General features: G+C 29.6%; 1 protein-coding gene across 1 annotated transcript; it reads right to left on the bottom strand.

Annotated features, from left to right (window-relative positions):
- On the bottom strand, positions 1-1,476 carry LOC124845588 (uncharacterized). Its single transcript, XM_047322705.2, has one exon. It carries the CDS (start codon positions 1,220-1,222, stop codon positions 320-322), a length of 903 nt encoding a protein of 300 aa, XP_047178661.1. The 5' UTR covers positions 1,223-1,476; the 3' UTR covers positions 1-319.
- Between the last annotated feature and the right edge of the window lie 15,101 nt (positions 1,477-16,577).

The following is a 16,577-nucleotide window of genomic DNA, read 5'->3' as shown; positions in this document are numbered from 1 at the left end:
CAAGAGATTGCATAGAAAATTCGACTTTATAGTATCTATATCATTAGTATGTATATATTCCAAAAGGTACAGATCCGAGGGTATATGTAGCTTTCTCAACATCATTTCTACGACCCGAAATACAACTTTATTCTACATCCACTAAACACAAACAATTTCTATAAGATTCTACCTTTTTATAATTACCTTTATCAATATAGGAACACATGTGAGGTACGCAGCGTAATTAATTAACTGTGTCTGCTTCTTCTCTTCTTTTCAAATAATAAGAAGAAGATCAGATCTTATGAAGTTCATGTAAAATCATCAGATCGAATTATCAAGGAGTTGATGAGAACACTTCCATGGCTGAAAGATCAAAGGAGCTCCAAGTGCTCCAGCAAGTGTCACTCATTGAATGCAGGGTAGACGCAGAAGTGATGGGCAATAATTGGGCATCGTTTTCATTCAACGGCATCGAGTATTCCAATTCCTGCAACTGCATTTCCTTCACGGGTGCTTCCCAAGTAACGGAAGAGGACAAGGTAGCATCACACCAAAGACCATCTTCATCACCACTCACACCCAGAAGCTTCTCCAACTCGTCAATCTCACCCAAACTCAATTCCTCCCTACCGAAATTCTCAATTGCCACTACTGCATCGGAGTCAACAATGACAGGATCCGACGACAAACCCTTGTTCGGCGACTGAACAACAGCGATATCATTCTCCGTTTGAACGCCGGGCGGTGTGAAGTAATTGTTGGAAGAAGAGGAGGCATTGTTATCCTCTCCAACGTTTTGTTTCGGGTTCAAGAATTTGGCGAACACAAGGGCCATGTCTATTTCACGAGAGCCGTTGTTGTTTCGATGGGCATCTTCAGGTGAAGACTCGGTGTCATCAGAAGAAGCGGAGACGAAAGAGCGTTGGGTTTGGTTGTGGCGCGAGGAGGACTTGCCGCGGCGGTTCTTTCGGCAGCCGCCGCCGACGGGGACGTTGCGGAGAGAGCCGCCTTTGGTCCAGTAGCGTCTGCAGGCTTTGCAGAAATAGCGGGGCTGCGACAAGCTGTAGTTATTGTAGTAACAAAATTTGGTGTTGGTGGAAGCGCAACGAGGGCAATTGGGCGCGACCTCAATGTTGGGTTTCCACCTCGAACGTTGTTCCATTGGGGTTGGAAAGTGATGATGATGTTGCAACATGTGTTGAAGGGCAGCGGCAGTAATAAGGGTATGTGGGAACATTTATTTGGGAGAGGTGTGATATAAGAAGGGTGGGTGGGGATGGAGTGAGAGTGAGATTGGAGAGGGATTTGTTGGTGTGTGAATATATGTGTGGTGGAAGCGTTGGAGGAACGTGGGCGGTTGGGGAATCGTTAAAATTAAGGAAGGGTGTGCATGTGTATGTGTATGTGTGTGTGTGAGTCTGTGATGTTGATGTGAATTTCATGTTATGCTGTGCTGTTTCATAGGCGGATGGGGCGTGTCTCCTTCGACACTGGATTTTTCTTCATTGGGGTTACTTTGTGAGAGTGATTGAGGTTGATAAGTCAAACACTTGCTTCCCCACTCATTCTTTAACAAGCCGCGTGGAAAAAAATCATCCATCATATGCATGCTACCTCCATCTTCATCACATCAAATCATATATATCATACATTCAAACCCACCTTAAAACCATGAATTGACCGAGACTAGTTTGTGAATTAGAGACGTTTATGTGTTTAAGGAAAGTTCAATATTGATTTGACGAGTTATTGCTAATTGATCATGTAGTTGGTGCCACAGGCACGGTTAAATTCAGGTAGTTCTGCATTACCCAATAGATATAATAATTATTAATGTGTGAAACAATGCAGTGTGCTGGATGCAGAGGAGGGAATTAAGGTTTATAGAATAAGTTTGACATATATGTATACTATATACAGTAATGTATTGACATCATATGGAAGGCTAGAGTTGCGGGTATGGAAAGCACCACCACGTGCTTAACGAGGATACGTGGCACATTTCCCATCCTTTCGTTTCCTATTGCTAAAACTAAATCCCCACATCACCGTACATTTGTTTGCGTTCTTCTTTTCTTTATTTCATTAGCAATCTCAATCATACTTGATAACTAAAACATCACTTTTTATCCAAAACTTTAAAATATTACGATAACGGATCTTTCATTTTTTATATAATAATTTATTTTTATTTTTATCTAACCTAGAACTTAGACTTAAACTTTGATTCCCGTGCTCACTTCATTCATTTCCATACTTTCAAATTTTAGTTAACACATTTTCACAACCTCACCTTCCAAGGATTCAACCCAATCAAACTAAATACATTAATCTTATAAACTAAACTAAACAAATGACAATGATTGTTGTAAAATACACCACTCCTGAATTTTGTTCTGATTATCATAACTATGGATATTATCCATATATACGATTGATAGGAATTTTCCTAAAATAAAAAACCTGGTACTCTGAAACCGAGTCCAAGTGAAGTTGGAGTGGAGAAGTTTGTAATAATGGTTGATGGGTAGGGATACATGCATATTGCGGTGGTATGTGGGATTAAAATACGAATTGATGTTACATGAAAGGAACAGAAAGAGAGAACGGTGCAGCTAAAGGTTGCAATCGTAGGATTGGAGATTCGATCCAAAGAGAACATTCGAGGCACGTGGGGGTTTAACGTTGCTTTCACGAAAGATGCTATCATACGTATTCATGCTTCCGGATCAGTGGCTTCCACGTCTCAAACTCCTTCTGCTATTTCTTTTCTTTTGCATGTTTCTCTAAACTTTTATTATCATTAGTTCATTAAATCTAGCATGGTTAACGATCTTCCAACAAATCAAATTGCAGTTAGTTCCTACGTACTTCACTCCCTCTAACATTAACATACGTATCTTTCAACTAACAATGCATCTATAAGGAATGCGTGCATGCATCAACAAAATAATTATATAATACACAGCACATGTGCTTGGACCTTCATGAATATTGAATTTCAGAAATCAGAAGTATAAATAAAGCCACCATGATGATGGACTAGACCGATAATAAGTCCCAATGACCTATTCATGCTCCAGAACACCTTGTGCTCCTATCTGTACCAAAACTATAGTGTTTCATCTTTTAAGTTAAAATTTTATTTATTTAAATTTAAAATAATTTAAATCATGTATTATCACATGGGCTATATAAGTATTTTGTAATATATATGTATCTCAAAATTAGTTCTCTAAATTTTAAAATGTTCAAGAAATACTATCTTACTTAAATTTGAAAAGAAAAAGCATTTTCCTCCTTCGGTAATGGCTCTGTATATTAACTCCTCCGAAATTTTGTTCTGCGTGAGTGATTACTTGGCCTTTTCGGTCTGCTGCTGCCATATTAATATAAAATATCTATCAGTTTTCTCATACATTTAAAATTGACCTTTTAAAATTTCATTTGCAAGATTAATATGGTAGGAAAGTATAATGTGAACATGAAATAAAGAATCATTTTTAAGGTGTTATAAAATAGTAGTATAAATTATTTTTCCAATTTGAACAGAGGAGAACACCACCAGCTGAAATTGCGTCTTAGTTTATATTGAAAAATATATGATTATGATCCACTACTGTCCTAATCATTACCTGTTACATCATATGATATAACTTTTTCTAAAATAATAATCATGTAATACCAATCTTACTTGTAACATTTTCTTATTTTTTGGGTTTATTTATATATATATATATATATATATATATATATATATATATATATATATATAATACATAATTCGATATACATTCCAATCATTTTCCTTTGCTTTGGTACTGGATTGAAACCAATATAATAATATGAATTTAAAATTATTACATGGGATTCGTTTTGTTGTTTTATCAAAGTAGGCTATTCAACCACTTTTTCGCTTCTTGTGGGCCAACTTATTCCAATGTTATACGAAGAAGGTTATCTACAACTGATTCTCATAAAGCAAGAAAGCATCTAAAAGAAGAGATTATATATATATATATATATATATATATATATAAAAGAGTATCATTTAAATAAGAAATATAATTATCTATAATATAATTATAGAATTTTTAATAACTTAATTACAAGAATTTGATTAATTTAATTATAATATCAATTGTTAATAGACTTAATTTTAGAATAATAATTTGGATTCTGTCATATTTTTTTATTCAGCGAAAGATGCTTAGATTGGTTTAAAAATCATAAAAAAAATTGAGGTTGACCTTTAGTCAAGATATCAATTATCTGATCTAGTGGTGAGAAGGAAAATAAAGAATTCATGTCTAACCACACTCTCTTTTTTCAAATAAAGTGAATATATTTATCTTAATATGTTTTGTGTGTTGATGTTGCATTGGATTACTAGATAGATAAATAATACTAACATTATCAGCGTATAGCAAAGTAGCCTAAGAAAGAGAAAAATGAAGCCCTAGTAGGAGATTGCGGAGCTAATAAGATTCAGCAACAAAATTTACAACTTCAGCATTTGCACTAAAACGAGAGAGAGTATATTGACGCTTTAAAAACCAGCATATGAGGTTGTGATCAAGAAACACACAGTAAAGAGCGTTTGGTGTTAGGACATCCATCCCAATCAACATTAGTGTAAGAGTTAAGTTTCTAAATAAAGTTTGCATAAAGGTACAAACCATACTCTAAGGTATCCTGAACATACAATAGAATGTGTTTTAGTTATAGCATATGCTTGGTGCAGAGAAGGCATGCATGTGAAGACAAACATGTTAAACAACATATGAAATGTCAGAACAAGTGAATGTGAGATATTGTAGGGAGCCGAAAAGACTCTGGTACGTAATAGGATCCTTATACGGTGTGTCGGAGGATGTATTGAGCTTCTGCTTAGTATCACCCGAAGTACTAGAAGGATTGCAAGAGGTCATGCCAGTACGTGTAATGATGACACTAGCATATGTGTTATGCATGAGGAACATGTCACCTACATGTCTTGTCACAATAATCCTAAGAAAATAACTCAAAGGAATAAGATCATTCATAGCAAATTTAGAGCTAAGGAGTGTGATGCTAGATTTATGAAGATTATGGGATGAGGTGATGAGAATGTCATCAACATAGAGGAACATGTATATGTCACGTCATAACCATGCCATTAGATGAAGAGAAAGTAATTTGAAGCACTATTTAAATCAAATGATAGAAATGTAATAAAAAAAAGCATTGATACTAGGCACAAGGCGTTTACTTCAAACCATAAAAAGATTTCCTCGAGCGACAAACATGATCAAGGCGAAGGGGATCATGGAAACCGAACGGTTGATGCATGTATATAGTCTCATGTAGATCACCATGGAGAAAGGCATTCTAAAGATCCAACTGATGTATGAGCTAGGATTTGGAGAGAGCAATGGTGAGAATCGTGCGAATGGTCGCGAGTTTCACCATAGGATTGAATGTCTCATCACAATCCACATCTACAATTTGAGACTTGCCATCACCTACAAGACGAGCTTTGTAACACTAAAATAGCCATTAGATTTCTTTTTATGTCTAAAAATCTACATACAGTGAATGATATTAACATTACAAGATCACAAAACCAAATCCCACATATTAATTTTAATTAGAGCATCAAATTAAGACTACATGACAAATTTTCAATTAGGATCCGATAAAGCAATGGTTGAATTTTTGGGAAGAGGTGATATCATCGAATTAATATTGGAAACAAAAAGGTTAAAAAGTTTTATGAGTTTGTAGACATCGGTCATGCTATAAATGGTCATGGTCTTAGTAGGAGGGGCAGGTCGAGATAGAGGGGTAGGGTTTAAGGGTAGGGTTTAAAGGTAGGGCACGCTGGTATAAAGTAGAAGAGGTAAATAGGTTGGTCGTGAAGGTTGATACGTTGGATGAAATTAAGGGTAATCTTGTAGGTTGTGAGTTAGGCAAAGGCTTTAGGTCAGGGTTGGGCCAAGGATGAATATGTTTGGGACAATAATTGATCATTTTGGAGTAAATACACGCATTGAGCAACACCAAAATCGTGCCTAGTACTGTAGAGTCATAGAGCAACCAATGCTTCAGAGGATCCTAGTGTTGAGCGACAACAAAATGGTATTGAGCGTCACCTGGTCCTACAACGATGACACTAAACAATGGTTTGACATATAGCCCCTTTCACGTTTTAACTGATATGGCGTTGTGCGGTGTTGATATGGCACTAAACTGGCAATGCTGACATGTCAAAATGGGGTATTTAAACCTGTTTCTCGCGAGCTTTTGGAGAATCCTCTTCTTCCACACTTCACTCTCGACCAAGGGCGACTAGGAGAGGCCATTTGAGGTTGTTAAAGGTGTTGGGAAGCTCTCTCACTCCTCCTTGGGTCTTCAATCTTTATCCATGGTGTTTTTCTCTTAGGGTTATGAGGGAGAGGAGCTACGAATTAGAGGTATTGAGGTGAATGAGAGACATAATTGAAGCATGGAGCAACTGCCAAGAATCTTAGGAGATGACTTGCATCTTCTCTTTGATTTTCATTTCTTCCTTATCTCTTCAATTTATAAAACCTTAAGTTCTCCACCATGGAGGGTTACTCTTATTTGTTGAGATTAATTCTTAAACATGGAACTCTTGTGTAATTTTGTGCTATTAATGATATATGTCTTTCTAATTCATGTCAGTATTCAATTTTCATGCTTAATGTTTGATGTAGATTATTCTTATGCTTGATTTGTGATTCTTGAGGTGTTGAAAAATATGTTTAGAATCTAGACCTAAAATTGAATACCTAATAATAGAAATAGAACATGACTCATTAGTAATTTTAAGATTCTTGAAGGATGCTTCTATCATGCATAATAATGAGACGAGGTCTAAATTAGAAAAAGACTGAGATACCACGTAAGAAAAAAAAATGATTTAAATGTGTTTTATTATGTATTAAAAATAAATAAATATACATACAAATATTATATAAATCTGGAATATAGTTATATTTTTAAATAAATAAAAAATACCATTTTACCCGTGTAAGAAGAATGTATGGTAAAAGCATAAGTATCATCGTCCAATACGAAATTGGATCTATTTACTTTTAAAAGTACGTGACTTCTCTAAACTCTACGTATTTTATTTTTAATAACACGTGAAGTTGTGTTATAATATCGTCAAACGAACCTATGTAATATTTTCGATAAATAATCAAAATCATTCTCATAATCATCTTTGTACAATTAATGATTAATAAATGGAGATGATAATTTAAAGTAAAATATTTCGAAATCTAAACCTATAATATACAAAAATGTAGAAGTAGGAAAAAGTTAAAAGGAAATTTTTGACGAATAATTGATAGTAAATATGAGATGTTATTAAAACATAAAAGTTAGGTTGGACGCTTGACTTTACTAAAAGAGTTTTTGTCTATAAATGATTTTTATTTATCTATTTATTTATTTATCGTTATAATACACATCATTTTAATCTACTAAAATACTCTAATTGATTCACAATGTGAAAGAGCCTAAATTACTTATTCCTCTCAAAATCATACAGTAAAATAAATAAAACTATTTTAATCAAACAATGGTACCCAACGTCGTTTCATCTCTCGACTGAGTTTATTAGAAGCTTCTTCCAATTCTTTAGTGCAAAAAATTCAAATGACATTGATAGGTTAACAATTATGCAAATGGGTGATCAAAGAATAAATAAAACATTAAGCATAAAAGGAAAACGATAACACTAATATTTAGCAGATATTGACAATAATTACATTAAAAGAATTTTGAATAACCATACAAAATACAGCTCTAAGGTTCAAATCTGAATCATCGCACAACCCTAAAATGATTCTTGTGTGATCCCAAGCGATTATCATTTGTATTGAGTCCAAAATATTTTTTTCTTCTTCTCAATTATGCACTTGCTTACTATTCTTTGAAATTCTAGGATTAGTTTTATTGATAAGAAAAATTTTTGGGTCAATGAGGTTGAATTTTCTACAACTTACTAAATTAAGGTAAATATGTCAAATAGAAGTGACAAAAAAAAATTCAACATAAATAGATTATTAATTGAATTAAAAATTAAATGTGCATAATAATTATGAACTTATTAGTAGAAACTTGAAGATTAGCGTAAGAATGTTAGATTTTATCACTAATATACAGGATCTTAATCTTAATAAATTTTGGGTTCTTATTCAATGTTGAACTATGTCATGGTAAAAAGAATTGACATTGACAACTCTCTTTATAATATTTAGTTTATTAGAGTGGTATTTATGAGTGTTTATTGATTTAGATAAACTTAATCAATGAAGATAAGTTATACATGTGAAAACTAAAGCATTAAAATCACATCACTCATATACTTGCGACACAAAAATGTAAATTAATTTTTTTTGTTATTAATATTACAAAAGAAAAAAAATATTAAATAGCAATCAATTTAAAAAGAAGAAGTAACTAATTATTATATTGATTAAGTTATATATTATTATATAAATGAAAATTTATTGTATTTAAAATATTTTTTATTATGAATAAACAATTATAATTGATTTGTGAATTAAAGTCTAAATTGATCTTTTATCAAGGATTTAGTTATTTATTACTATTAATTATAAATTTGTTTTTAGTTAAAAATTATTGGTATCTAAAATAATTTTAATAAAAAGTTATAATTAGTATGTGAATTAGATTTTAAATTAGTTAGTTACCAAAATTATATCTACTTAATAACCTCTATATTAGAGAATAATTATTAGGATTGAGCATGGATCGGGGTTAAATTGGATTTATATTCAATCTAACCAATATATTATAACCTGAATTTAATATTTTAAAATCGTTTAATTTATCGAGTTAATCGAATTCAGAAAATTAATTTGATCGAGTTTTTCAGATTATGGATTTATATTAAATTAAATTTTTTAATTAATTTTTTAAATAAATAACATAAATATGGTGAATCTTTAACTAAAAATTAACATATATAATTTTAATAATAATTATAATAATTATTATGACCATGAATTTATAGAACTTATTATTAAATGTTAACAAAGATAAACTTTAAAAAAAAATTAAATGTATTTACGAATTTATAAATATTAAATATAAATTCAGAGTGAGTTGGATATCTATAAAATTTTAACCCATTATTCAAATTCAACCACAATTATTTATTTTACTTAATTTTATTTATTCAACATTATTCATTTATCTAATTCAACATGTCCGCAAATTTACTTTGAATTTATTCGAGTTCGATCGGATATTAATTTTTTTCTCACCTTACTAATTATAATTAGTTAATATTTGTACTATAGGATACCTAATCCTCCAACTGTCGACCAATAACCCGACGACAATTAAATCAATGCAGGACATTCTCATGCCCGTAATGACATCCGACCACTTAGTGTGGTCGACCACTAGACAACCGACTATAATAACATACGACCATGTGGCGTTGTCGTCCAGTTGAGGCTCGACAATCGACACGTCGTCCGCCCAGATCGACACGCATGATGATCGACATACAATATGCGACATCGTGATCTAGCGGTTACAAATAAACAGTTACGCATATTGGCTAACAAGCGCCGTGAATCATGGAAGTACTTGACTCAATATCTAGCAGTTATAACTTATAGATAGCCAACTCCAGTAACCACCCGAGATTTCAGGTAAACGGTTTATTTTACTCCTTTAAATACACACAGCATACCAGAAAAAAGGTACGTTTTTCCCCTAAGAGAAAATTAAGAAAGATTCAATTGCTCTAACTAAGACCATTATTGACTTGAGCGTCGGAGTGCCTTTGCAGGTACCCAGCCCACCGTACTCAGAGCTTTGGAGAAGAGAGAAAGACGACATAGTGAAAGCAACATAGAGAAGGAAGAAAGTAAGGTTGTTAGGTTCGTATCTTGGTCCCTACATCCCTACTGAAACCATATTTAATATTTTTTTAATATAAGTAATCAATATCAGCCAATTACAATAAAATACAATATTGGCATGTTCAATTATATTTATGAATCAATTTTGGGACAGTATAATTTTTTCTTAAAATATAATTTTACGCTTAAAAGGGATTTTGTAAGAAAATAGTGTTTATAACTTCGCACTGTATGTAAAATTGAAATGGTGGAGGGGCGGATGTGCTCGAGAATATGGGTATCTACTATAATCTATTATAAATATAAAAAAGAAATATTATAGAAATTACCTTATATATTTTTTATAAGTGTCTCAATTATTAATTTTTTAGTTATTTGATATTTTAATTTTTTTTCTTATATATGTTTCTAAATATGTAATTTATATTTTTACACATGATTTATATTTAAAGTATTAATTATGTTTTTCTTAAAATATTAATTAATTTTTTTATAATCACTTGATCATTTAATATAATATTTTTTAATTTTATTCCATAAAATAATATTATTTAAACAGATTAATTCTTTTTTCTGTATATTTCCTTACGTAATCCTTTAATAAAATAAATTTAAAAAATATGTTTAATTTTATTTTGTAAGTTACTATTAATTAAAAATAATAATAATAATAATAATAATAATTTTATCTTAAAAACCTATCGACAATAAAACATATCTACTATGAACAAAATATAAATATTTTTATTATTAATATTCTTTACATTTTAATACGTAAAATTTTAACTGATATTATCTAATAAATAATTACACTAACCATATATAATTGCGTATAAAAATGATATTAAATAGTTTATATTTTTTCAGGTAATTTATTTTTTTTCGTTTATATAAAGTCTACTATTTATATTTTTTTATAAATATATTGACCTTTTAAATTTATAAATCCTTTTTTCACATTGACTTTATTCAAAACTTAATTATAAACTTAAAAATATTTATTATTATTGTTTTCAATCTCTAAAATTCTTTTAATAAGCATATAAACAATCAATCGGTGTGTAAACAAGAGTTTAAAACTAGTTTAGATAAAAAAAACACAACTTAAAAATGGAAGGGGTGTTAGAAGTAAATTGTGGGCGTATAGATAGAAATAGCTACTATAAATGAAATGTTTCAGGCTTGGTACACATATTGGGCCATTATCGGATTTCACTCAAAATTCGTACACACTGCTTTAAAATTGATATTATAGATATTCGTTTTTTTTAATAAACTCCTTCTGAAGGTCTGCTTTTTTTAGGCATTTGCTAAAGCCCTTAAAATAAAATAAACCATAGGAACGTTTCTTAAGGATTAATGATAATAATAATAATTAGGATAAACTTTATGTATTCATAATTTTTTTTATCATTCTTTTGCATTCTCAAATAATATGTTTTTCCAAAATAAAAAGGAAACGATAGATTCTTCTTTATAAGACATACAAAGGAATACATTCATAATTACCCAAAAATCATGTGATTTTGTTCGTTTTCAGTACGTTTTCTGACTTTTATTCAAACACGAAAATAAACATATTGCAATTTTCATCTTCGATTAAAGTAGAGAAAAAAAAATCGTATGATTTAGTATGTCTCATGAACTACAATTTTTTTAAAATATATGGAAAAGTTTTATTGTTTTAAAGGTTTCAGACCACGATTCAATGAAAGCCACGTGTTTGGAACCACACGCAGCCTTTTGAAGTATCCAAACATAATTGTTAACATCCCTATGTGGTTTAATTAACATTATAGTTTCCTCTATCATATTCATTTACGTTCTCTAATGTGCTTTCTTTGTTATTAAAAACAAGGTTGAATTCTGCCACAATATCCTAATGATTTTAAAACAATTTCATTGACATTCATCCTTTGGACCCAAGTTAAAGTCAAATTAAAGTTTCTTGGAAGCTAGCTAGCACTACTTCTTTCATTTCACATGTGATTACAAGTTGATTAGTTCTATTCATTGAAAACTTCAAAAAGGTAAAATATACATACGAGGTTTGGTTAGAAATCAGGATGCCAAACATATCTATATCACCACCAAATTTAATTACAATATTCATAGAGTAGGATTAATTGTACTCAACTTCCTGTAACATTACCAATTCAAATTTTACTCTCTTTTTTGTTTTGTTTTTCTCTAGGACAAAAAAAGTTTTTGAAATAGTATAAAATGTTTTGATTTAAAAAAAAAAACAAAGTCTTTCAAAACCTATGATATTTTTAAATTTTTTTACACTAGACTTTGATTCTAAAATAATAAAGCTTATATTATAGTAAATGCTTCAATTATTTAAATAATTAAAACATACCTCCAATATTTTAAAGAGACAAAATTTATATAATTTTACAAATAATTTAAAAATGTTAGTAATGACATTTTTAAAAATATTTACATAATTTATTCATTTTTTAAAATAATTGAGACTTATTTTTCTTCTAAGGTTAAAATTTTAAAATATTTACATACACAAGTTTTTTTTCATTTGCATAGTCACTATTGTGAGTTTCCATTTCCTTATCATTACAAAACTATTATCTCATCTCGTGTTTTTTTTTTCTATTTCATAATTCTTTCTTTTTAACGCAAATATATTTTTAGTGTTTTTTTGTTTAATATGGAATGGAAATGATGATAGTATCTTTGTTTGTAGACAAGGAATGCAGTGATTTTGCGATAGTTCTAGGTGAGAAATATTTGAAAAAGAAAAGAATAGACTTTGGTTCCTTAAATCCCATTCTTTTAGCTTACCTTAATATATTTTATTTAAATAATCGAAATATTCCAAAATAATCAATGAGAAATTCCTTACTGTTTGTTTTTTTTATCAAATCTGGCATGAAAGAAATTAGGACCGTTTCAGCAAAGTGCACATGACCATGTCGTTTCTAAAGTGTTCCTGTGTATGACCCCACAAATCATCCCTCAGAATCTATCTGATGGAGGGTACTACTTTGACTGAAGGAGTATAAGACCTTTAAATTTTTTTTATCACTATTTTCTGATGCAGAGTAGTTACTAATTTCTAATTACTGTTCTTTTCTTATTAAATGGATCATCTAGAAGCCTAAATCACTAAGTCCTACCTAATTAGGTGGATCTTAAACTATAATGTAAATCGAAATTCCAGTTACACGATCGAGAAGTTTTTATTACATAATTTTATCTTAAAAATTATAGTTGAATGGAGTTTTGTTATTATATAAATTATAAATTATATATATATATATATATATATATATATATATATATATATATATATATATATAAGTTAAAAGTCTTACGTGGAATATAAACAAATAAATTCAACATCATATAAGTTAAAAGTATATTAAAACTTATTATTTAAAGTTTTAAGTTGAGATTAAATTAGTCTTATACGGGTATAAATAAATTACAGTGGTGCATATTTAAGTAATACTAAATTGTTTATGGGTTTGATGGTTTTATATTTATTTTATGAGAATTTGACATGTTAAAACTTTTGATCCCTTTTTGATAGACATTAATCAAATGGACCGATATTGAACATTTATGAAAATTAAACAAGATTTCAACGTCAGCTTTCATGCATATATAAGAGTTTATCTTCCTTTTATAACGAAATAACTTCATTAGTTGATTGAGTTGTTGCTTTCAACAAAAGATGGTTATAAAAACGCTCTCATACACTTTGATTAGATCTCCCCCTTCACCAAGTTATCACAATCAATTAAAAAATATGCATCCTTGCCTATTACGCCAAGTATACGAAAATTCTTTTAAAAAGTGTTTTTCTAAAATATATTTTCCATAAGTTTTGTTAAATAATTAATAGCTATATATTGGTGAATGCAGGCAAAAGAAAAATCAAGTCCCCATAAGAAGACTGCGATGAGGACGTTGTTTACCTAAAGCAAAAAATTAATTTAGGGTTTTATAATTATTAAAGATATTGGTGAAGGTATTTAATTAAGAAATTTGAAGAAAGTCATAGGCAAAACGTGTAGACTAGTGAGTAGTATTATTAGATGTATATATATGTGTAATAAATGCAAAGTCAAGCACGAATGCTATTTCAACTTTAAAGTAAAGCCGTCAAAAGAAGACTTTTCTGAGAGTCATAAGGGTTCCTAAAGGGCTACCAAATACACGTTGCTTGTTCAAATGATTAGATTTGGATTTCTTGAAGCCAAAAGGGACAACACAATACGTAGTATCACAATATATCATGTTTAATCGGAAACTTAATCATTACATTTCCTTTTATAGTGCATATTATTTCTACATTTACTTCTATTTTCATTTTAAAGTTCAATTACTTAGATGGATTTTCAGATCAAACAAATTATATGTTTTAATGGATATTTAGTTCATTTGTATTGCTGTTGTTCAATTGTATAATCAAACTAATAACCATCTAATTGAATTTAAGCTTATATTAAATACATTTTTAAATACTAAATGTAATGTTTTAGAGTTAGCAATTAAAGGCATTGATTCCATGTTTAATAATCTAATCGCAAATAAAGAAAGTAAATAAATTAATATTTTTAATGTTGTATAATATTGTTAGTAAAAATAATATAAAATTATAAAGATTATGATTAAAATCTATAAATTAATATAAATGATTAAATCGTATATTTTACAAGACGAAAGTTAATTATATTGAGAAAATAATTGTGATGTGAAATACATAATTTTAATTTATCTTAAAAGTAATTTAAATTAAATTAAAAAATTAAAATTAAAAAGAAATGGTTATAAATACTTTTTACTCACAAAAAAACAATCACTAATGTTAACTATTTCTCAAGTGTTTCAATTTTTGTAGAGTTATTATACCGATTACCAAATTTGAACTAATTCTGAAATGTTCTAATTTTTTGAGTTGATAAACCTATTAACAAATCAGTTTTTCGTTAAATCAGTTAAATTGGCATTCCTTGATTAAATCAGTTTGATATAATTTTATACCTTAAATTTGATCCACTTAAGTATACAATTGTTCAATTTATGTTTAAACTTATTTTAACATGTATTAATATTTTTAATGTAACTATTAAAATCTAATAAAAATAAAATAAAAAAGTAATTTTTTTATCAACAAAATACTAAATTATGATTAATTCGATGTACAATGTACCAATTCCTGTACACAATCACAGATGAAATGGAATCCAAATAATATAAAAGGTTATAAATTATCTACTTATAAACTCTAATTAAATAAGAATATAATAATGAAGTGGTTCACCTTTAAAAGAATTTTTTTTCTAATACTTGTATTCTTATCAAATAAACAGATGAAGTATATTTTTGAGCTTCTTCGTCCTTATCTAACTTAACTAACAATTCAACTGCAAGAGATCTTGATAATTTATCCCATAGAGAGAATCTCAAACAGTTATAAAGGGTATAACCTATCAAAGTTTTCCTTGAAAAATGCAAGTGTTTTTTCTTGTTTTAAATACTCCAGGTATTGTAAATCATTAAAAAAATCATTCTATCTTTCACCTTTCTCGTACCTGGTGTTTGGTATAGTTAAATTACTATTTATGAGGAAAAATTTGAATGGATTTGTGGAAAAAGATTGGAGGGAGAAAATGATGTGTAAGATGAGAAGAAATGGATCATGAATGTTTTAATATTGAATGTAACTACAAAACCCTTCTTTTTATTATTAGTTTTAAATAATAATATTTAAAGCTAAACCACAATATCGTGTTTGCACATAAAAAGAGACAAGAAGTATTCAAGCATGTGAACAAAGACAGAGACAAAGAAGCTTGTATGACTGTGAATGGTCTCTAATGGTTAGGAAAAATAAGAATCGTGGCTTCAATCCAGCAACTTGTGGTGACCATAGGTTGAATAAGGCTCCAATGTATTTCATCCACCCTTTGAAGCGCTACAAGTGTGGTAAAGGGCTCCAATCCTTTGTTTGGGCGTGAAGAAAATTTCTTGTTAATACTATCGTGTCACTCTAATTTCAAATAAGAGTCTAATGGTTGATTTATGTGTTCACATGGTTTTTGAAGTGATTGTTGAAGTATATGGGGCCAATGAAGACGTCTATGGTAGACAACAAAATAAATGCATATACATAACATTTTATGTTGTCATTTTTAATTATAGATGAGAGTTATTATGTTGAAGTTTGCTTACCGTATTTGAATCTTAATTATTATTGAATTCGTTAAGATTTTTTAATTTTTCCTTATTAGTTAAGGATTGTTTTGTTTCCAAAATCTGTCTAAGATAATTAGTATTAAGAAATAATAAGAATAAAAAAATATTTTTTACATATTGTTTCTCTATTTTTCCTTTTTGTTTCTCTATTTTTCTCTTTTCGTTTATCTTTATCTCATATTGTAAGTCTCTTTCAAGTCGTGTGTGTCAACCTTCACGTATTTAATATGAATCAGGACAAGTCAATAGCCTACTATGCTTCTGCGGCCATCTTAGTCATTTATTTATCTATTCTTGAATATTGCTTTCTGAAATATGATAGTCAACATCGACACCAATCCAACAAATTCAAGCAACATGATTCAGACACACATGACTCAATCTCTCATCCCCATGAGTCCTTCCTACTTACATATAGGAGAAAATCCATCTTTAATTCTAGTTTTGCTCTCC

This window comes from Vigna umbellata, chromosome 2 (assembly GCF_029865625.1).
Source record: "Vigna umbellata cultivar VRB3 chromosome 2, Vumbellata_1.0, whole genome shotgun sequence".
NCBI classification, from domain to species: domain Eukaryota; kingdom Viridiplantae; phylum Streptophyta; class Magnoliopsida; order Fabales; family Fabaceae; genus Vigna; species Vigna umbellata.
The sequence above is the reverse complement of the archived record's forward strand: the minus strand, read 5'-3'. Positions and strand labels throughout refer to the sequence as shown.